The sequence below is a fragment of the Chamaea fasciata genome, unplaced genomic scaffold (assembly GCF_029207755.1).
Source record: "Chamaea fasciata isolate MVZ Bird 193981 ecotype frontalis unplaced genomic scaffold, bChaFas1.0.hap1 SCAF_16, whole genome shotgun sequence".
Classification (NCBI taxonomy): Eukaryota; Metazoa; Chordata; class Aves; order Passeriformes; family Sylviidae; genus Chamaea; species Chamaea fasciata.
In genome coordinates this window covers 8,674,507-8,697,542 of record NW_027094101.1, presented here as the reverse complement: position 1 = coordinate 8,697,542, position 23,036 = coordinate 8,674,507, and the positions used below count along the sequence as shown (strand labels likewise).

The window sequence follows — 23,036 nt, the reverse complement described above, 5'->3', positions numbered from 1 at the left end:
GCTGTCCTTGGTGGAGCTGATTTAACCACGATTTTGGTGTGGACGAGTCACTGAAACTTGAACTACCCAGACACAGTCTTTCTCCAAATAATGTCCCATAATTATGGCCTGTGGGCATCTGTGTCCTCAGTCACAGTGATGGAAATATTAATAGGAAAAAAACCAGTGTTGGTAAATAAAAAGAGATGTGTGAAGTCCTTGGAGCCTGGTCTTTCCAAACAAAATCTGCTTTGTTCTGGGGGACAGGATGGGGTTTGATGTAGACAGAAGCACAGTTGGAGAAGATGGTAGCTGTGGTTTTGTTTCTGCTTTGAAATGTTTTAAAGTGGGTTTGGTTACCCTCTTCACCTTGCAGCATTGGATACCAGGGATCTGTAGAAAAATCCAGACTAATTTAGAGAAGATCATGCTTGGCTCCAAGGTCCCCTTTTTAGATCTTTCTAGTGAGAGGCTTTATGTTCAACTTGACATCATTCCTGACTGTGGGTAGCAGATAGGATTTGAATGCTGCAAGTGAGGAGTGTGAAAAATTCCAGGGATGTTCCAGGCACTGCTAGACAGAACTATATTGATTTAGGAGGAAATCCCAAGGAGGAAATAGTTCTTGTCAACTGATTACTACAAGTTATGGTTATGCTACTCTTGCAGATGTCTATAAATCAAAATGCCAACAGTTGGCATCTGCCACTGTCACAGTGCTATAGGTCATCCTTCCCTGGGAATTGAGTGATGCCAGAGTGACTTAACCTGCCACACAAATAATGAGGGAAGATTTGGGAGGAAGACAGAGCTTGGGAGGTGTGTACAGAGCCCCAGCATGGAGAGGGACATAGTGTGGGGCAGAGGTAATGATATCAAGACCTGAACTGTTATGTGCTAAATGTTTTCACATGCTGGTGGGTCTTTTCATGCTAAAATTCCTTGAATTCTGTCTCCAGGTTGCTATTTTTTCTCCCTCAATTCATGTGGAGGTATTATCTGCTGCAACAGGGAGGAGGTCATGTTGGTTTGGGGGGATATTTTCCTAGCTCATAACTTGCCAGCAAATCTGAAGAGTTTAAATTGGAATTAGCTGACATTTTCCTACTCTCCCAGGAATTCAGGAGTCTTTGAAGAACAGCCCATCTATGTGGGCTGAAGGGATAATTGATTCTGTCTGGAAACCTCTATGCTGATCCCTAAAACCAGGATGGAAGGATTGACAATGTTTACTGTCAGCAGGGATTTGTTTTTTTCTGTCTGTTGCTGAATAGTTTCAGCTCGGAGTAACTGAAGATGGATTGAGGTATAGACCTAATCAGGAAGATGTGAAAAGATTTTTTTTTCTTTACTTTACAGAAAAGGCCACAGATGGCTCTTTGCAGAGTGAAGACTGGACACTTAACATGGAGATCTGTGACATTATCAACGAGACAGAAGAAGGGTATGTGCTATTTCAGCAGACTTGGAAAGGTCCCTGAACACAATCTTCCTCCAGCTGTACACAGCATGTGAGGAGGTGCAGCGAGGCTGGGGGCAGATGCTCACAGTTTGAATGTAGTTTGCAGATCAGTTGCTTGGTTTTCCTGCTCCTTAGACCTCTCCTGCTCTCAGAAAACACTGGGTGATGCAGTACCTGTAGGATTCAGGACAAGAGGAAATGGCCTCAATTGTACCAGGAGAGCAACTTACTTAGATGACATATTAGGAAAAAATTCTTCAGTGAAAGGGTGGTCAGGCACTGGGTCAGGCTGCCCAGGCAAGTGGGGGAACCACCATTCCTGGAAGCATTCAAAAAACATGTGGATGTGGCATGAAAAATTTCTTGGAGAGGGTACCACCTTTGTTTTTCAGCAGGTGTATCTCTTTGCAATGCCTTTAATTTCAGCTATTTGTGTAGACAACTTTTCTGACACACCTCTTTCAGCACCAGAAAGCTTTGCTGCTTGCAGTCTGCAGGAGAACTGATCACTGCTCTTATTCCCTGGACTTGTCAGAGTGGCTGTCAGTCTTCCCTGCCTAATCAACAGCCTGGATTTTTGGAGACTTGGGGCGTTCCTCCAGTCTTGCTTTCTGTGATCTTTCTGTGATACCTTGTCTCCTCACATATTTCTCCATGACCCTGGTTTGGTTGTACTCAGATGATCTGAATTTAACTCACATGCTTGTGTCCAGCTGGAAATGGCAAAGGATTCATTTTCCCACAGTTTATGGGATGTGAAAAGCCTGTCTGAGCTGTCTGTTAAAATGGTGTGTTTCTCCGTCAGGCCCAAGGATGCCATTCGAGCACTGAAGAAGAGGCTGAATGGAAACAAAAATTACAGAGAGGTCATGCTGGCACTGACGGTGAGTGGGGGCAGGCTGGAATGCCTCAAAGGGCAGAACCCTTTTGTCATTTTCCTCTTCCTGGCACTCTCTTGAATGTACACACTATTTCCTTTAACAGCCACTGCTCTGCCCTTTTCTTCTCTCCAATTCCCTCCTCACTTCCTTGGGCAGAGCTGCTGGAAGCTTTGCATAGCAGTCTTCTGACTCAATTGATTTCTGCTTCTTTTCGTGGCTCTTATTCATCCCAAGTACTGACTGAGGAAAGTTAATGGGATTCAAATGGGTCTGTTACTCCTAGAGGTTTTCCTTTCTACTCTCATTTTCCTGTGTCCAGCCATTCCTCCACTCCAAGGCAACAGCTGTGGGCATATCTGCAAGTGAGGATGATGAACTTGCCATATTTTCAGCTTCATAAGTAGCCTGATGTACAATTTCCCTTGTGAATGAATCTCTGTAGGAGACAACGCATTAATTTATGCTCATCTAATTTCACTCAATAAAGTGTAAATTATATTCTGTGCATTTAGGCAGCACTGCTAAGGTGTGGGATAATTTAGTAGTGACCTTTCCTGCTGATGGCGTTAACTGGAGGTTTCCTGGGTAGTGCAGCCCTCCTGAGTGGGGTGCTGGGCTGGCTCTGGCAGTAACTAGATCCAGTTATCCTGCTGTGGGGAGGTGATCTGTATGATTCTTTCACAGAGCTCTTGTTGCATCTCCTTGACGAGGCGTAACCGTACTTTCTGTCTTCTTGCCATTTCCTATCCTGGATTGTCATTTTGACAGATTACCAAAGTCCAAACCATGAGATTATCCATTGTGCAGGAAAGAGCAAAATCCATCAGGAATGAGCCCGTGTCATCATGGCTGATGAAAGTAGCTGAAGGAGGAGAGTAATTACAGAGTCCTCGGTACAGAGTCGCAGTGGTTATTAGGCATGGCTGTAAGGAGAAGTGACGCGTTGGATTTATCTCCATGCTAATCATGTTCTTCAGAGAGAAATCAACAGCTGTTCTTCCATGGCAGTTGAATGGCAAGTGGAAGGTGCCTCCAGCTAGGTTGCAGGGGGAAAATGTGTCAAAGTATAACCTGTCAGAGCATTCACAGGGGAGTGTTTTGAATGAGTGAAGATCATTCACCTGAATTCCCAACTCTAAAACATGGCTTATAGCTCGGAGCAACTGGGTCCAGCTGTGTTCCAGGCACACAGAAAATGGTGGAGTGGCACAGCACGGTAATATCTCACTGTGACAGGATGTCCTCTGTCTTACCTGCTCCTAATGTGCTGCTGTGTACTTGGCTGTTTAGCTGCACTGGCTGGAAAGTTCTGCTTTGAAGATGAAGAAACTTTCTATTTCTTTACCTTGAAAACAGGAAAGATGGATCACAAAAATGCCCAGTATGTTAACGGTGGGTGAGGTACAGCTGAATGTGTGTGTAGAGAAGAAGTTTTTTGGCAAAACTGGGGAAGAAGAGAAGTAGTAAGAGCACAAGTGTAATCTTCCCTCTATCTTCTCGTCCTCCCATCAAAAAATCTAAAACAAATGAAAAAATCAGGTGCTGTGTGTGTGATCAAGCTTTGCTCCAACAATGAATGTTGGGTTTTTTTGTGTGTGTAGGTGTTGGAGACCTGTGTGAAGAACTGTGGCCATCGCTTCCACGTCTTGGTGGCAAACCGTGACTTCATCGATGGCGTTCTGGTGAAAATCATCTCACCCAAGAACAACCCCCCCACTATAGTGCAGGATAAAGTCCTAGCACTGATTCAGGTACACAGCTTGTCTTTGCCTCCATATGTTGCTGCCTGAAATAAGGACTGTCTGCTTGGATGCTACGCCTCACTAAACATGCTGTCATCGTTAAAAATGTGGCAAGTTTTTTATATATAAACTCAAACAATATATCCAGATTGGTGTGAAAAAGCAGACACGTACACACATAGATATTTTATCCAGGGAGAGCTGTCTGGATTCTAGTTAGAGAGGTACCACTCTAAAACAGGAGGATTTAATAAAAGGTAAATGGATGCTTTTGCAATTTAACAGTCATATCTAGAAGCTGGAGACTTGCCTCGGCAAATGGCTTGTCATCTGAGGCCGGGAGATTTCAGAGGATTGTGCTTTTGGTGTCAGCTGCAGAACACTTGCCTTTCTGTGTCTGTTTCCCTGACTGGAAAATGGGGCTGTTTCCCTCCATTTGAAAGCATTCTGCATTCCTTTCAAAGATGGTTATAGAAAAGTAAATGACCATATAGGAATTAAAATGGTTTTGGTGTCTTTTCCCTGGTTATTGTGCAGTAAAAGCACGCTGTCAGATCCTTGCCTGCAGTGGGAAGTTCAGACATGGGCCTGTCTGCCACTTCTCCTTCTGTGCAGCACAACAATAAACAGCCGTGTTAATTCCACAAACCATTAGCCACACATGAGGAAACATTGGTGCCTGCCTGGAGGAAATCTGACAATTATAGGAAGCTTTATCACTAAGCTTCCACAGGCTACTGCGTACACCAGAGACTAAAAGACACTGCGTATTTAAAATGATATAAACCTGCTGCAGTGTTCCTTGTGGGGAGGTATTTACAAATGCGCAGCATCATTTGCCAGATATACTTCTGATTTTTATGGCAAAGCATGCACTTGGATTTCTGCTGCTTTATTTCTTATTTGGATACAGGGATAGGGCATCCTTAGAGCATGACAAGGTAAATAAGTGATTTTCGAACAGGAAATAGGTAGGGTGGTGGAATTAGTGGGCATTTCATCAGGGTCTGTGGGGGTCCCTTTATTTCTGGTATATGATTTTATGGCTTTTTTTAAAAATGGCATAAAATTAATGATATTATTAAAAGCAATTCTTGTGCATCTGACGGAGCCCTCAGGTTTCTGCCTGCTTTGGTGGGAGAACAGATGCAGGCAGTGACCAGGAGATGAGGGTAAAAACTGTCCCATAAAGACAAACTGGGTGTGTTTCCATGTTGTTTTAGGGAATGTGCGAATGCAGCTAAGATGGGAGTGTTCGTAACATAATCAGAAAGCCACAGTCATTGCCTCAGTGTATTAAACAGAGCTTTATCTGAGGAGACTTAGTGCAATAGAGCTAAAAGCCTCACTCTGGGTACTAAATGCCTTTTGATATGAAAAGCCTGAAAATTATGAAGGTTGCCTGTGGGTGGGTTCTGTTCATGTCTCTGTAGCTGGAGGTGGTAGGGGACTTTGTTTTCCAGATTGCCTGACAAGTTTGGAAGAGTGATCGTAGTCGCTCATTCCAGGTGACCTATGGACACACACTCCCAAAATACCCTGTGATAGCTTCACTCAGCTTAGGCTGTGCTCCCTGGGGTTGGAGTTAACCCTGTCCCTGAGGGATGATCTCAGCTCTGCCCCACCAACATTGCCTGTCTGTATCCCCTTCTATATCCAATTTGATATCAGGGAATTAATAAGAACAGAAATGAGAGTATTAATAGCCCAGACTTGGAAGAATGGAAGAGGGCTGTACAAACAGCATGTCTTCAGCCACACAGCTGTGATATTCATGGGCCTTTCCATAACAGGGTAGATAAAGCTGCCATCAATTTCTTATCTAGAGACTTGTTTTGAGATATTGAGCATCTTGTGTCTCACTTTCTCAACCTGTTTCGCAGTGTACATGAATTAGCATATGTTGCATAGTGCTTATACTTCCTTCTTCACCTTGCTAGTAGGCCTTGGAAAGATTCCTTGTTGCTGTGCCCCTGGTAAGAGCTTGCCTGTCACCCAGTGTCCAAACACTGGGATGGTCCTGGATTTAGGGGCTGGATTGACAGTGGTATTTAAGTGACCTGTTTGGGCACACTGAGGATCCAAGTGGGATTTATCCTGAAGTATCTGAATATTTCTCCTGAAGGCCCAAAGTCTTAGAAGCTCTTAATTCATTCTCCCCTCTGTCCTACATGTGTTTGGACAATGGGCAGTCTCCTAAGCTCCAGCGTAGCTCTTTATCCATAAAGCAGAGCTAATATTGCAGCTGCCTAGTTGGATTGTAAGCTGTCTAGGACAGGGATTGTCTTACAATGTGTGTAGACAGCACTTAGGACAATAGTGCCTGTCCTGCTTGTGACCTCTGAGACACGCTAATGTAGATAATGCTCCCAGCTCAGGTGAAGAAGAATGCAAATGAAAGTGTCTCCTTTCTCCAGGGAAGAGAACTGCAGAAGAGAGAATATTTTTAAAAGGTAGAGTGTAGATGAAATGAGATCATTTTGCAGAATCCATGGGAAGCCAATGAAAGAGGGGATGCATTAGTACATCCTTCTGGACAAACAAGCTTCATTAAAACTGGGGGAAGAATGTAGCATATTTTTGCCTCTTAAGTTTCTTTTGAGTGATGATTATTAAATAGACCATCCCTTGCCTAACACTTTTCACTTTTGCTTGCAAATAGAGCTGAAGTGGTAAACACCATTATGTAGAAGCATCATTCATATGGCTTCTGATGTAAATTGAAAAGGCAGTGAAATGGCAAAAGGTGGAGTTACTTGTGCAGTCAAAGTCTCCATCAGAACTGGGGATGTTTTGGAAAGTCAGTTCCAAGGAAACAATGGCTGCGTGCTGTCAGAGCTGTCTTCTCTGGCTCAAAAGCAGGGCTGTTTGGACTTGCACTGCATCACAACAGTTGATGCAGTTAATTTACTCTTAACAAAGCTGAGAAGAAAAGCCAGGATTGTCTGCTTCCACCTGATAATGGATTGGCTCCTGGGCACAGATGGTAGGAAATGCTCTTTCTTATCATTGAAGGGAATAAGAAAGCAAGTTAAAAATTAATATTATTTCTTATTTTGCTTTGCTATGTTGGATTTCTGTCCTCTCAAATATAAAAAAAAATGGTTCAAAGAGCTTTTAAAGTAAAAATAGTCAAAGAACTAGTGTAAAAGTGATGAGCAAATGAATTAAGTTCAGAGCCCACACACGCGTCTCGCAGTAGTTCTGGATCCAGCACACTGATACTCTGCTCCACACATGTGGGGGTTTGTGGAATGCCTCATTTTTTAATTGAGTCATAATATTTCAGTTTTTCCTTCCTCTACATTTTTAATATTTGGCTAATTTCCAACACAAGTGAAAGGGGTTGAGGCTTTCAGCATACTGTGCTCCCAGCAGCTTCATAAGTGCAGGAGGCTGGCTAGCCAAGAGGAGCACTTAGTACTCCCACTGAAGGAAGAGCTCAAATGTGAACTGAAGACAGAGACAGAGACACCAGAGAATTCATGCAGGAAAGATATTATGAATGTTCTGGCTGTGGGAATTTCTCTCTTTCAAACTCGCCCTTTGTGCCACACTGGGGTGTCTGAGTGTTGGATATGCTCTGTCAGAACCCAGGCGTCATTAGTTCTGCTGCTCAGGGGACTGTCTCTTTCACAAGACAAGAACCTCAGAAAGGACCTTTTTTTTTTAAATTTAAGTCTGGTCCAAATAAAACACTGAAGACAAGTTGATGGCTGTGGTTTTCCTTTGGCAGCAAATGAGGATGTTTCACAAAGTGAATGGAGATTACTTAAGATGATTTTACAGCTTTGTGAATCTTGGTTAGATCTGTTGAATCTTTCACACAGACCTTTTCTGGTGGGTCTTCTGCTGTACAATATGCCAGAAAAGATCAGCATCAATCACTGCTGAGGAGAGGAGATAGGAAGAGACGTTCATGTATGTTCATGGATTTTGATGATGTCAGGGGCTACTCACAGCTACTCTGCACTGGGTTCCTGTCTACTTTACATCTGAATAAAATGTATAGGTGACTGTCTTAATATTTGCAGGACCTTTTAGACCAGGTCTGATGATTCCAGCTTTCCTTTGAAGCTGAAATCCATGAAAGCTTTTACAGTCAGTAAACGGTCTGAGGTCAGGGTGGGGCTGGAGCTTCATTTGGAAGGTTTATGGATAATCCCCTCGTGTTTTCCAGGCTTGGGCTGATGCCTTCCGAAGTAGCCCCGATTTAACTGGAGTAGTACATATTTATGAAGAACTCAAGAGGAAAGGCATCGAGTTCCCCATGGCAGATCTTGATGCTCTGTCTCCAATACACACACCACAGAGGGTAAGCTGCAGCTTTGCAATTCTGGAGGTGTTTTCCCAGGATATCTAAATAGTTGGATAACTACTCGTTTTTCCCCTCCCATTTCTCTGAATTTGGCTCATTTTCTCACTCCTGGAAGGACATTTTAATAGTGAAAGGGCATGTAAGAGAGGCATAATACAGACTGATAAGCTATCTCCTCCCTCGAGTCAATCATCAATCTGAGAAGAGGGAAAGAGTTTGTAACACTTAATCTTGCACCACAAAACCACCAAACAAATGCAACTAATTTGTTCAAAGAGAGCCCAGCAGGATTTATGCTTGGGATTTACTTCTTTTGCTCAAAAGTGTGGTTGCTTCTGTTGGTGATAACCCTGAGCCAAGGTCTGCCTGTCTCTTAGGGGTGTACAGAGTCTGAATCTCTCTGTTCCCATGGTAATGTGAGAATTCTACACCTCTGGAAAGTTAGGTCTGGAAAGTTGACAGAACTGCTACTTGGAAGTAACTTAATGATCACAGGTGTTCTGATTATTCACCCTCTGAAAACTGAAGTTAATGAATCTTTGAAGCGGCAAATGCAAGTGATCAAGGACTGAGAGATTACAATTCTTGTGTCAAGGTTAATTAAATTCAGTATCTATGTATCACATCATTTTTTGGAAGCCTGCAACTTAATTCCTAGTTTAAAATAATTTATAATTACTTCTTTTTGGCTCTTGTTTTTATTTTGCTTCTCATTTTCTTATAAGAGTAAATGGACTTAAATGCTTGTGGGTTGGGTCAAAAGATATGGGCATGGAAGATTTTTGGAGCTGCCAGTCTTTTCTAGCAGCTGCACTGACCTTTCCCACAAGGTGCAATTATGTTCTATATTTGAGCCTGTTTGGCCTGAGGTTGCTGACAAAGCATGTGCTGTCCCAGCTCAGCTTTTGAACTCCTGTCTCTCTGATGTGGCAGAGTGTTCCTGAAGTTGATCCTGCAGCAAATATGCACAATTCCCAGTCTCAGCAAAGGATGAGCACCAGTTCTTACTCTTCGTCCTCTCCAACGGCGTATTCTGCTCCTCAGGCCCCAGCCTTGAATGTGACTGGTCCCATCACTGCTAATTCTGAGCAGGTATTGGCATGTTGATTCTTTCCAGTGAGACTCTTTCAGCATATCAAATTAGAAAATAATTTGCAGAGGAACTTTAATTTTAACTCCTTGGACTTTGTCTTCTATGTCTGGCTCTACTTAGTAATCTTTCTTCCTGTTATAGTATAAAATCTGGGCTTTGGATGTGTCTCTGTGACCTGGTAATGGCAGCACAATCTGCTGGTCCAGCCCACTCAGCAATATTTTTGCAGTTATTCCCATTAGCCCCTCTCCTTTCAAGGCACAGAATGTCTTGCAGATGCAGGAAGTCAAGCTCTTGCAAATGCCCTAATACAGGATTTTCTTTTCTCCCTGCAAAATGATAACTTCAGAGCCAAAGATTCTACTTAAAATATGTACATCTTTCCCCACACTGGAGTGAGGCACCACAGCCAAGGTCTGGCTTTAGGTGCTGTTTGCAGTTGCTTCCCTTCCACACAGACACAGCACATCTGGGTTTGTGATGATAATTCTTTTCTTTTTCTGTTCCTTTTCTCCTGGGTAAACTTTTTATCTTTTTTGGTTTTTTCCTGCTAGAATGTCTGGAGCCTGAGATATCAAGTCAGACAGAACCAGAGATATCTCAAAGTCAGTTCTGGAAAATGAACTGCTTAAACCAAAAGATTAGGCAGTGTTTTGCTGTCTTGTTACCCCAATTTAGATTGCCCGGCTGCGCAGTGAGCTGGATATTGTTCGTGGGAATACAAAAGTGATGTCTGAAATGCTGACAGAAATGGTACCTGGACAAGAGGATTCCTCTGACCTTGAGTTACTCCAGGTAAGTTTCCTAGCCAATAGGATTCTGATCCCTTCTGTGCTTGTGTTTCTCTGGGGGGTGTGTTTTGTTGTAGCTCACTTCACAGCCCGTGCTTGGATTCATAATGGATGTGAACTGTGCCTGACGTTGGCAAGTGCCATCACTTGATTTTCTTCATTTGTTAAATCTTCCAGTGACAAGGATTTCCTGACTTCTCTTGAATCTTATTCCAGTGCTTTCCTCTTTGTGTAGCTAGAAACTTTTCCCAATGTTGAGTATCAGGTCTCCTCTACCACTGAGCAGCTTTAGAACTGCCACAGGTTCTGTAAGCCCTGAGCATTCCTGCTTCTTTTACACCCCCCATCACCCCTTGTACAGTGTCAAAACATTCCCAGTCACCATGCAGGAAAATACACTCCATATTTCCATCTGGACTAAATAATGCTGAGGGTCTGTGGATTCTCTGCCACTTGAAATCCTATCTATTGTCTTTCCAGCAGATGTGTTTTCCTGAGAGTGTGGTGTTTTAAGGCAGGTGAAGTTCCCTGGTGTCCAGAGGGCTAGACTGGGTAATCAGAAGAAATTTCTTTGCTGGAAAATCTCAATCCAGGGCAGCACTGTGCATCTCAAGAGGGAAAACAGTATAAATTGAGCTTGTGTCTCAGGCTTCACACCTATTTCCCAAGGCCAGTGGTCGTGGGGTGGCCTTTTGACTGAGGAAAGTCACAGTGTCCCACAGATGAGGAACGCAGATGAGAAACATTGTGATCTGACATTCCAGCTGCTGCCCTTAACATGGGATTTGCCTTTCCACAGCTTCAGAAATAGCCTTCTGTTTTGATCCTCCAGCGGGGAGGATGGGCTCCCACAGCAGTCCGTTCAGAGGAAGGCAAGGAATTGCTCTCTGTGATACATCAGAGTTTGAAATCCATCCAAAAACTGGTCTCTCCCATGCAGTGGCATTGTCTGTTTGTCTCAGAGCCATCATGGCAGCTGATGAGAGGCTTTGCAATAAAGAGCCTTTCAGTCACTGCCCATTTGGGTCGAACTGCTCAAAACAAAAGCAGCTTCCAGGAAACCATGACAGGCCGAAATCGAACAGTTTGCTTACACCGAGAAACAACCACCAGCATCTTGACAGTGTAACCTTAGAGCACAGCTTTAAGGTGAAAGAACTTGATCATAAAATGGAGTGACAGCAGCGATTCTTTATTCCAGCTGGTTCCCTTCTGTGACTGATGCAACCTAAATCTGAATCACAGAGCTGGGGAGCACCCATTTTTGATCACAAAGGATGGTTAGTCTTTTGAGAGCTGTGAGCTGGGTGCTGCATGCAAGGACTCCTTGCTTTGAGGTTTATATAGCCCTCCTCCTTAAATAATTCCTGACATTTTCTCCAACAATCAAATGTAAACAGCCTGTGAGAGAGCCAGCTCTGAGCAGAATAGATAGGTACTGTCAGCCCTCTCGGAAAGGCAGCAAACAAACCTCTGAAATGTCACAATCTGCTTCGAAAGTGATGGGATCAAAACTGACATTGGAGAACACATTCCTCAAGCTGTTAAGGCAGCTGGATTGCACTAGGTGAAATTTATCCAGAGCTTAGGATGTCAGACCATGCAAGGAAAACAAACACATTTTTGCTTTCATCCTGAAGGTTGTGTACCAACAAGTCATCCTTGTTTAGTGCTGAATTTTTGCTGTGAAGTGGAGCTGGGAGGACTGGAAGATGACAGAGGGACATGCTTTAGCTGGAATGTCAGTGCTTATTGAAGTAAAACCATTGGCCTGATCAGAGGCACCCTGCCATATGTCACATTTCTTCTTGCAGTTCTCCTCAGCAGACCAGTTTGACCTTTGGTCTTGAGGCCTTTCAGGACTACTGAATTCTGCTAAGTAGCTGGTGATGGAAGAGATGTCCTAGAAGCATGAGAAGTCCTGGTCTAGGCAAACTGAAATCTAGATTTCTTGATGTGAGACTCCTAAAATAAATGCCCTCACTCTGCATTCCTTAAAATGTTCTTGTGAAACTCCCCATTGCCTTTGTGCAGTCTCTTGTCTGTGCACTCACTCAGTGGAAGGGTACATTTCTGTGTGTCTCAGTGCTGGAGGGTGTGTGGAACACTCACCTTTTCATGCTCCTGCTCTTTGGTTTGTCTTTACCCTCATCATGTTCTCTCTAGCTTGTAAGTTCTGTGTCGCCAACACTTCTCATCCTAGCACACATTTAGTACTTGTGGTAGCCCTGATGAACCTTTTTTTCCCCACATTCCACCATCCACATAATTTAGTTTTTAAGGATGATACTGCCAAAAAGAGCAGATTGAATTTTCCTTGAAAACTCTCTTCTGGGAAGCTGTTGTATTAACATGTTTTATTCTTAAAACAGATGACTAAAATACTGATATTTATTTTCTGAAGTGCTCAAGAGTTAAAGAAGAATCAGGAAGTTGAATTGTGAATAGGCTCTCAAGGTTTTATGCCATCATCTCTTGAAGGGCGTTTGATTAGATGTGCTTTTGGGTGACATTTAATCATGCAAAGATAAACTTGTCTTAGTGTTTCTCAGCTGGGGGATATGTTTGGCTGTGAACTGAGCTCAACTAAATCTACTTATTGCTTGTTGCTTATCAGACTGTGTGTGCACAATGCATTCCTCCTAGGAACTGAACCGAACCTGCAGAGCCATGCAGCAGAGAATTGTGGAGCTTATCTCACGAGTGTCCAATGAAGAAGTCACAGAGGAGCTGCTGCACGTGAATGATGATTTAAATAACGTCTTCCTCCGATATGAAAGGTGGGGCAGCTCTCCCAGCAACCATTTACATTCATTCAGGGTTTTCACTTAAGAATAAAATAGGTCAGTTGGTGAAACTGGGCCTTCCGGGCCAAGGGTCCAACATCACACAGAGACCCAAACCACAGGAACCATTTACAGAGTGTTTTTATGGCCTTTTATGGTAACATTCCTGTTTCAGTTGATTCTTTTCATACTATGATTTTATTTTTTTTTTTTTTTGGTGCTATGCATTGAATTTTTGTGGGGCATATCTATAAAACACAAGACAACCTTGAGAAAACGCTCTGAATGCAGAGGCTTGAGTCTGCAAGTCCCTGTTGTGCAGGGCTGTACGGGTGTAGGGACTTGGGACCAAAAATAGCACAGCCACAGTCACTAGTTCCCCTGCTAGCCCGGGCTCTGCACAAATCTCTGTGCTGCTTCCTGGCTTAGGGAGGCTTCTGTGAGCTCTCTCTGCCCTCTGATCTCTGAGCTTTCCAGTCCCAGTGCTGGTGCAAGGGGAGCTGCCTGAGGTGGGCGGGAGCGTCGTGCATGCAAAGGGTTTGTTTTTAAGTAACACTTAAAATCTTGAAAAAGAAAAAAAGCCTGTCTTGTGCAGGGCTAATGTTTCGAAGAGCTGGTGTGAGGGAATCATCCCCAGGGACAGGACTTCGGGCACAGGACTTTTCGACATGTCAGACAAAGGCGCTGTCAGGCACATCTGCTGCAGGAGGTGGCACGTGATGCTGCAGTCTTGGGAAAGTTTAATCTTCCCCTTAATGACAGGCCTGGGGAGCGAGGCACTAAAGAGTACCCTTTGTTCCTTGCTCTTAGCACAGGGCTTTGTTTCTCAAGCCTTTAAAAATAAATTAGACTCCAGATCTGTGAATTTGTGCTGTCACGGCAAAGGCTGCAAAGACGACTCAGTGCCCTCAATTTTGCCTTTGATTTCCTTGTTCAGAGGAGATGGGGCAAACTTTGAAACGAACGCTGGCTTTTTGTGTGAAATGGTGTGTGTTTCATGCACAAGCAGGATTCTACAAGTGGCAGAGTGCAACTATCACTGAGGTTTAGTCTGGTCACCCTTAATATTTCTTCTGTTTCCCCCCATCTGCGACTTTGCTGACTGTGGCTGATGTGTTTGTAGTCATTATTCATGAAAGGGGAGCTGAGTGATGTTAGCAAACTGTTTGTGGTGGAATAGCTGCACTGGTCTGAGCATTCAATAAATTCCAGTTCCTCCTCTGCTATTCCAAAAGCTCCACATCCATCATGCTGATTTCTAGCACAGGGACCAAGCTCCGTCAGTGACTCAAGCAGGAGCTCTGGCCTTTGCTGTGAAGCCTTGGGATGTAAATGAACAGAAGCCTTTTGGTGAGAAATGAGGTGGGAGGTGTCTTAGGTTTCCAGCAAAGGGAGTTGGATTTCCAGTAATAGCAGACACCCACAGCTTCCTAAAATTGAAATTTGGGCCTGAATTTGGTTTTGCTGCCTTTTAAGTCTGTGTTTTCCTCTGTTACATTAAGAAAACATTTTAGTTTGCTTGACATTCCCTGTTGTATTTTGTCCATCTGGGAGAAAACCCGGAGGATTATATGAATATTATGGGCTTTTTGCTGGAAAGAGAGACTGCTTCTGAAACTACTTTGAAAAATTCAAATCTCCAAGAAATCATGGTGCTTTGCCATGGTACGGAAGGAGATCAGACTGGCCTCAGACAGGCCATGGGAGCAGGTAGTTTCCCTGCTGTTTTGAGTTCATAGAATCACAGAATGGTTTGGGTTGGAAGGGACCTCAAAACTCATCTAATCCACCCCCCTGCCAAGGGTGAGGACACCTTCCACTAGACCAGGCTGCTCAAAGCTCCATCCAGCCTGGCCTTGAAGACCGTCATGAAAGCTGGGTTTAGGTTTGTGACCCCAGATGCGCAGAGTAAAGAAAGATCAGAGCTTGACTAACCAGACTTCTCCTTAGAAGTATGATGGTTTTATCCAACATCATTACTTTTCCTTGTTGGAAAGTACCAACCTATTTGAGCATTGTGACCATCTTTGAGTCGACTTAGGATGTTTTAAGCAGTGAATCTGCTGTTCATTGTCCCTCGTGCCACATGTGCTGGGTTGGGCTGTGCCACACACATATGGCTCCTCATTTACATTATTGCAGCAAGAGGGAGCTGGTAAGTGGGAGTGAGATGAGCTGCAGTGCTTGGCTTGTTGAGCTGGGAGCATCAATCTTGCTGCAGTTCCTCCTGTCCCTTGGCTCACACTACAGTCTGTCACAAAGCACTTAATGATTAAAAAACTCCTCGAACCAAAAGACAAATCCTGCAGTGTTTCTCAAGCATGTTTGTGCTGCAAGATCAGATTAGTCGACTTAAAACCCACCTTTGCTAAGAGTGCAACTTCTCAGCAATCCTCCCTTTGTCCTGGCTTGGAGTTAAACCTTTCAGATTTCCCTTTGGAGCCAGTGAAAACTAAGTTCAGTGGCAGGCATGTCATGGCTTGGTTATAAACTCATATTTTTTATTATTTATTGATGGCTTTGATAATCCATGTTGGGTTTTGGTTTGTTTTTTTTTGTTTTGTTTTTTCCTAAACAGATTTGAACGATACAGATCAGGACGCTCAACACAGAACGCCAGCAATGGAGTAAGTACCTCACTCCACTGATTCTCTCAGCAGCTCACACCTTTTACCTGCCCGGCCCTGTGTCCTGCCTGTACTGGCTAATGGTGGATACCAGGAAAAATAAGAATGTGGCAAACCATAAGAGACAACTTTTAGCTCAGGAAGTCACTTCACACTGAAACATCTCTGTGTTTACAATCCTTGATGGATTTTCATTCCTCTATTAACTTTTTTGATTGCTTTTGAGTCCGTGTGGACTTTAGGAGTTCACAGTGTCCTTAAGCAATAAGTTCCACAGTTTCACTATACATTTTTACATATTTATTTTGCATTTATATATAACAAATATTTTGTTTACATTTGATGAAGTCACTTAATGATTTTTGTTTGCTTCACCTAATTTTTCTTCATTGTGTCTTACAATACCACTGTTCAGGTTAATTTTCTTCATGTCATTCATAATTTTAGGAACCACTCTCATCTCCTATTTAAGCAGCCCCTTTCCAAGCTGAAGAGTTCTAATTATTCTTTAAATGAAAACTCTTTTCATTTAAAAGAGTTTTATAGTGTTCAAGGTCTGAGTTCATGATAAATCTGTACTTCTCTTACATTTTCTATTCTGCATTCATAACTATTTCCTCTGTTTACTTTGCTTTACCATTTCTGCAGTGTGATGCAAACTTCAGTAAAGACTCTGTATTGACACTTCAGTCACAACAAAGAAGTTTCATTTCTGAAAACAGTTTATACCTAATGTGGAAAATTGTGATGTTTAGTGTTGTACTGCAAGAAGAAATTTCTGGCATGTTTAACTTCTGTGTTTCTTGTCTCTTGCCAGGTACTGAATGAGGTGACAGAAGATAATTTAATAGATTTGGGTCCTGGCTCTCCAGCTGTGGTGAGCCCAATGGTCGGAAACTCAGCACCTCCATCTTCACTTTCTTCACAGCTTGCAGGGCTTGGTGAGTGCCTAGATCATGGTCTCCACTACTTCTTAATGTTGCCATGTGGCCTCCAAATGTTTGGGTATTTGGCTTACATGAGGCATTCCTACTCTCTGCACTGTGGCAATCTGCCAATTGAGAACCAGCCTGGCACAAAGGGAAGGATTCATTAATCAGGGGGAAGACTGATGGAAAGGGTGTAGGTTGTTGTTCATGGCAGAACTTGTACTACTACTTCTATATCTGCTTAGTTATAGTCCTCTGTGAAATCAGCCTGGTAAATGTTCTTGATTCCCCTTCTGCAAATAATATTTGAAACCTTTGGGTGAAAGGTTTTATGAAACTCTTAGGTGGTTTGCATTACATCAAACCAAAGATTGTGTGATTGGATCACTGGGTTTGACTGAAGGTTCTCCACCTTGTTCAGCACTGCACCAATACCAAATCCCTTTGTTTGATAGTGTAGGTTTCACAGTTACTAACTGAGAGAAAACATTGTGGAGAAAACTACTGTCCATGCCCAAAATTTTGGACTGAGTTAGTGACCAGTAAATATCTCAGGATATTGGCAGCAGGTTCACACCAATTCCCAAATGCTGGCTTCTTGATGAGGAGCATTTATGGAGTGGTGCTTCCTGGATGAGTTAGATAATCTCTACATTTTTCTTACAAGAACACATCATTAGCATCCTCCAGCCTTTTTTGTACAAAACTGTCCTCAGTGCTGCAGCTGTTAATGGTGATGGTGTTTGCATATGGTTTGTTTCTTATTTCACTGATTCTCTATTTTCTCTCCTCTGGTTGCAGACTTGGGCACAAACAGTGTCAGTGGCACACTCAGCTCCCTCCAGCACAGTAATCCTCGTGATGACTTTGACATGTTTGCTCAGACAAGAGGCAGCTCCTTGGCTGAGCAGAGAAAGAAGTAAGTTGGAGTTTGTCTTTAGCACTGAGTCATGGCACTGCTGTTTTCTAAGGGCATAAATCTGAAACTTCTTGACTTCAGATTGAAAAAGTAGTTTTGGTTTCTGTGCTTTTAATCCAATCTGTGTCCCTTTGGTTGTTATTAATATGAGCAAGTGGAGAAGTTCCTGCTGCTGGACAGAGCAGACTGGCTGGGTACTGACTGTCTTAGTTAATGAGCTCACTGGAAATTTGGAAGTCTGCTTGCCTGTACTTCTGCCTTCTCCTAAAGGCTTGTCATCTCATCCACCTATGTTTGAGATACAGGAACAGAGGGGTCCCTCACCTGAAGGTCATGGATGTACTTTGGTGACTGAATTACTGTCATCAAAGGCTTGGAAACAGAATTACCATCTAGTTAACTCTTCTTTTGGCCCCAGTCAGACTCTCACAGGCTGTCAAGGCAGTGTAGCTTGCCTGGCTCCATGCTACCCCTAATTTGTTTATATGCATAGGGCTTGCATCTCTAGAGCTGCAAATCTGGCACTTTCAAGGGCATTTAACAGGTCAAATTATTTTAATGCAAAGTAAATCTATGCAGTTATTAAGAAATCCTTTGATCCCTGTCAAGTGATATTCAATAAAAGACACACTCAGGTTTTTTTCTTTCATATATTATATCTTGCCTCCTGGCTTCAGATTTTAGGGGAAGTAGTGGCTACCAGCAGTCAGAACATCATCAATATCTTGTCTCAAGCTAAGAAATGCTGTTAAACAGTTTATCAAAAATATAGAAAACTTGAGCCAATGAATATATTTGGCTCTATTAGTTGCAATTATCAATATTGGTACTGCCTTAGCTGTGGTATCAGTGCTGAGAAGAAATGCTCTAATGTAGAGGGATAAGCCACCACTGGAGATTTTGGACTGGGAGCCTTAATGTACAGTTAGAAAGGAGATGCATTGCAGGAGAGATGTAATCGAGGTCCCTCTGTCTCTTGTGCTAAATGAAGCACAAAACTACTCTTCCCACACCGTACCTAATGGAACAAGGAGCACGGATCATCCATGATTTCACAAGGGAGGATTTCTCTATCTTCCTTGGATTGTGCACTGTATAAACAGAGCAGCAGGGAGGAGGAAAGGCATGAGTGTGACATGCTGTGGTGTGTAGGTGACAGCTCTGGGTGTGAGAGCTCTGGGGGCTGTGCTCACAGCTTGGGAGAAGCCAGCACAAGGAGGAGAGAGGGCTCCCCCTGCTCAGGCAGCCCCTCCCAGGAGCTGATTTATGGACACGTGTTTGTGCCTTCTGCAGCTCGTGGTTCACCACTGTGCTCTGCGAGATGCTGCCACTGCCTCTGTCACCTGACTGCTATATGTCCCTTTTGCATTGCAATTTAAGAAGCTTTTAACAGCTCTGTAAATAGTGCATTTCTTTGTCTGCTTCACTGCAGTTGCATAATTTCATCTCTCTTCGAGTCTCGCTCTGTCTCTCCCCCCATGCACACATCAAGGTCAGGCTTCCAGATGTCATCTCTAAATCTTTGCTAAACATAATCTTCAGTCAGGCCTTTTTTCGCAGTCCCCCACTTGCTCCAGGACATTCTTAGGGTGCCTTATGACCTGTTTGCCTGTCTTTCATAATGCTGATCTTACACTCTTTGCTTCAAGGTGCTTTCCAAAACTGATGGGTGGTCTTTGTACAGAGCCAGCTCCTTTTCCTGGGGTACAAACAGTACCCTCCAAGTCTTGTTAAGAAAAAGAATGTGCTTTTTGATTCCCAGGGGAGTGAAATGGGGTATCCAGAGTATTGTTCTCCTATGAGGGAAGGCTGGGAGAATTGGGATTGTTCAGCCCGGAAAAGATAAGGGATTGGTGTGACATAATTCCAATACCTGAAGGGAACCTACAAGAAAGATGAGGAGAGACTATTTACAAGGGTCTGGAGTGACAGGACAAAGGGAAATAGCTTCAAACTGAGAGAATAGAGTTAGATTGAATATTGGGAAAAAATTCTTCCTTGTGAGGGTGGTGAAGCACTGGTACAGGTTGCTCAGAGAAGCTGTGGCTGCCCCATCCCTGAAAGTGTCCAAGGCCAGATTGGACAGAGCTTGGAGCAGCCTGGGATAGTGGAAGGTGTCCCTGCCCATGGCAAGGGTGGAATGAGATGATTTTTTTACCTTCCAACCCAGGCCTTCCTATGATTCCATGATTGCTCATGGATGACTTCTGGACTTTCTTTCTAGTTCTGTGGTTTGTTCTTTTCTTGCAGCGTGACATACGAGGATCCACAGGCTGTCAAAGGACTGGCATCTGCCCTGGATGTTCGGAAACAGAACACGGGAGGGGTAGGTCACGGCTCTGGGCTTTGTTATCCACGTGGAATCCAAGCTGGAGGCGGCTGCTTTGACTGAGCGTCTCATTCTGTATTCCAGCAACGTGGTAGTAATGGCTATTTTGAAATTGATATCTGGGAGCAAGTACTTGCTCAGTAACGATCTCTAAAGAGATGCTGCACTCCAGTCTTAATGACTTCAGAATCATAGTGGTTAAATTCTCCTGTGTCCTTACAGCTCATCTGGGGAGTCCAGCTCTTTGGCTGGAATCACTGCTGAGAAGAATTAAATGGGGAATGTCCTGGGGACACTGATGGGCATTGGTTTTGCTCATGAAAGTCTTAATCTACTAGACTTTGCACCAAGTGCATGGATACAGGAGTGAGTTACAGGGAGAAAAATTATGCAGACTTTTAATGCTTCACTTTTAATTCTTTCCCATAACTGCTCTCGCTTGCAGCCTGTTCTGTCTGCCCAGGGCAGGCTCTTGCTCTCTTGTGTGGGCAGAAGAGCCCCATGTGCTGTCACCTCACAGCAGCTGATACTTAAAATACGGGTGAGAGAGCTTGGGCAGCTTTGTCTGCATCCCTCAGTGAAGGCAGAAGTGAAGGAGCTTTCAGATCATCCCTCGACCCCTTTCAACCATCCTGCTTTTTAAAACTGTGCTGCTCTTTTGTACGCAGCTGCGTGTATGTTTTTAGAGGCAGGAGTGAGTTCAGAGCCTTTTCCAGTCCAATTTTGGGCTGTGATGACCACTAGGGAGCACGGCAGAGCCAGCGTAGCATGGGAGAGCCAATGCAGTGTGCACATGCCTCTCACCGGGGAGAATTGCCTCCCCTTGCTGTGGCTGATCCCACCCTGGTTCTTTCATGACATGAAGTGGGAGTGCTCTGGGCAGCTGGCATGCCTGGCAGCTTGTGCTCCAAGCCAGGGAGAATTTGTGTTGGGAGCCAGCTGGGGTCAGATCACAGCTGCCTGCCTGCCCGGGCCCTCATTCAGTGGGAGCAGGGACCCAGCTCTTAGAGAGCATCCCTCACCCCACAAATCTACCTGCTTCTTCCTGTCCCTGTCCTGCAGGAAGGATAGTTTATAACCCATGTCAGCCCCATGACCAGCTGGAGCTCAGCCTCACAAAAACTCATGGCAGCAGTACTGAGGGAAAAAGGGAAGCATGAGGAGGCAGGGGCAGAAATATTCCTTCACAGGAATTCCTGAATCCAGTGTGACATCCCAAGCTCCCAGTATCACTGAGCTGAAATTGGCAGGACCTGGGGAAGGATTTGAGGTTCTGCTCTTTGTTCCTGGCTAACCAAATGCAAGGGGCTTGCATTTATCTGGTCAAGGGGGCTGTATTCCCCCAGTGGCCTCAGGGTCATGTCTTTATTTATTAACACTTTTGTTCCCAGCCAGTTCTGCTTTAGGCACCAGCACAACGTGTCATTCACACCAGCAGAGCTGCTGCTCTGCCCCAAGTGTTGTCAGTTCAAAGGGCTGTGGCTAAGCTCATCTGAGGGTCAAAGTTTTTTGGGGTAAATGCCTTATGGGTTGTGGAACTTGGGGCTCTGAGACGTCAATACTTTCAGCCTCTTTTCAAAGGTCCTGGAGACTGTATCATGTCATCAGAAGAGCTTGTTTTGAAATGCAGTCACTCTGTAATTGGTAAACACTTTTTCTCAACTGTTGTGAGGCTTGTGGGTGTCTCTTCTTAAAGGAAACAAAAATTAAAGTTACTCCTAAAGTTACCAGCCCCAGCATGTGTAGCAAAAAACTGGCAGTGCTCACTAAACGAAAAGACAGGCTTTAATTTGAGTAGAGCTAATTTAAGAACAGCTCTGGGGAGGAGCCAAAAGCTTTGCAACACATTCTTCACACACATCTCCTTCCAGCACAGTTGTCCAGTGGTAGAATTCAGCACATCCGACGTTTCTAATGTAGTCATTCTCGGAATGGTCTGCAGAGAGGAGGCTGATCACGTGGCATTAGCTGTCTTTTAATGTGATTTAGCAGCTGGAAACAAGATGAGCTAAAAATACACTGTTTTCTTAATATTGCTTTTCCATGTTGGGAATTGCTTTTGTTGCCACAGAGTTGTTGCATGATCCCAACTGGGAGGAGAAGTGTCCAAGAAACAATTCTCTGGTGTTACACAGAGAGTAGATGAAATTGGAATGATTTCCCCCCCTTTTTTTTTCTCCTCAGAAAATGAGACATAAAAGATTGCAGCTGATTCTCCATTACCTGTGTTAGTGGGGACAGGAGAGGTGTCCTGTGTGTGCAGGTGTCTGGCTGGATGTATATAACACACCAGTGGCTCTCTGCTGAGCTCACCCAGTTCTGAGTTGCACTCTGCTGAGCCTGAGAAAGCCCCTCCAGAGCTGGAAATGACTCTACATCCCACCCTGGCTCAAGGAGGAGATACTGAAGGACACAAAGCCATCTTAGCGTGTTTGTGGTGCTGTGCCATGCAGTCTGCAGCCTGCTCAGGGGAGCTGGATGCATCAGCAGTCCTTTAACCTCTGTGCTTTTCAGGAGGGGCAGTTTGAAAGGCTGCCAGGACACTGCAGCAAACTTCCCTGACTTCCCCTCCACTCAACACCATCACAAGCTGCTGTGCTGTCTGTGTGGGGTACAGTCTGTCTGCTGGGGTCAAGGACATGAGCAGGGTGTGCTGCAACCCACGGCCTCATAAACAAGGGGGACTCCACAGAGTGTGACACGAGAGTTGCCAGTGCAGTCTCACTGGCTGCAGAAGCTTGTACAGCCTCACTTTTCCTTCTTCTAAGAAGATGACAAACATCAGCCTCACTACTAGCTAGTGATTGGTTTATTTTATTATTTTTTTTATTTTTATTTTTAAGGACATCATGGAGGGAGTGCTAAAATGCTGTGAGCTGTCTGTAGGAAGTGCAGAATTCTGGGTGAGATCTGTCCCCCCTTGGACAGAGCTGGCAGGCAGAGGGGGACACAGCTGCTGCCCAAAGTAACTGTAGGCAATTCTGTGTGTATGTGTGTGTCTCTATATGTGAAGTTTTTAACTGTCTTATTACTTTATCACGGGTTGTTGCTGTGGTTTCTCTCTTTATGGACCTTTCTGTTCTCAACACAGAGGAGAGGTAAAGGTGGGAACTCAGACATGGAGCCCATAGACAAGTGGCTAATTACACAAGGAATGGTGAGGACTTCACCAGTGAAGCA

The 23,036-nt window shown here is 44.1% G+C and overlaps 1 protein-coding gene across 4 annotated transcripts in view; it reads left to right on the top strand.

Moving 5' to 3' along the window:
• Positions 1 to 23,036, top strand: part of TOM1L2 (target of myb1 like 2 membrane trafficking protein) — a 56,700-nt gene that overhangs the window by 17,626 nt on the left and 16,038 nt on the right. For 2 of the 4 annotated variants that reach the window (XM_066197659.1, XM_066197662.1), the window contains exons 2-13: positions 1,339 to 1,423; positions 2,247 to 2,325; positions 3,924 to 4,073; positions 8,245 to 8,379; positions 9,316 to 9,474; positions 10,154 to 10,270; positions 12,913 to 13,046; positions 15,631 to 15,679; positions 16,497 to 16,620; positions 17,410 to 17,527; positions 19,778 to 19,853; positions 22,948 to 23,013. In XM_066197659.1, the coding sequence (XP_066053756.1) occupies positions 1,339 to 1,423; positions 2,247 to 2,325; positions 3,924 to 4,073; positions 8,245 to 8,379; positions 9,316 to 9,474; positions 10,154 to 10,270; positions 12,913 to 13,046; positions 15,631 to 15,679; positions 16,497 to 16,620; positions 17,410 to 17,527; positions 19,778 to 19,853; positions 22,948 to 23,013 (1,292 nt within the window). The remainder of the gene's footprint in view (positions 1 to 1,338; positions 1,424 to 2,246; positions 2,326 to 3,923; positions 4,074 to 8,244; positions 8,380 to 9,315; positions 9,475 to 10,153; positions 10,271 to 12,912; positions 13,047 to 15,630; positions 15,680 to 16,496; positions 16,621 to 17,409; positions 17,528 to 19,777; positions 19,854 to 22,947; positions 23,014 to 23,036) is intronic. The other 2 variants (XM_066197661.1, XM_066197660.1) reach the window with 1 other exon arrangement.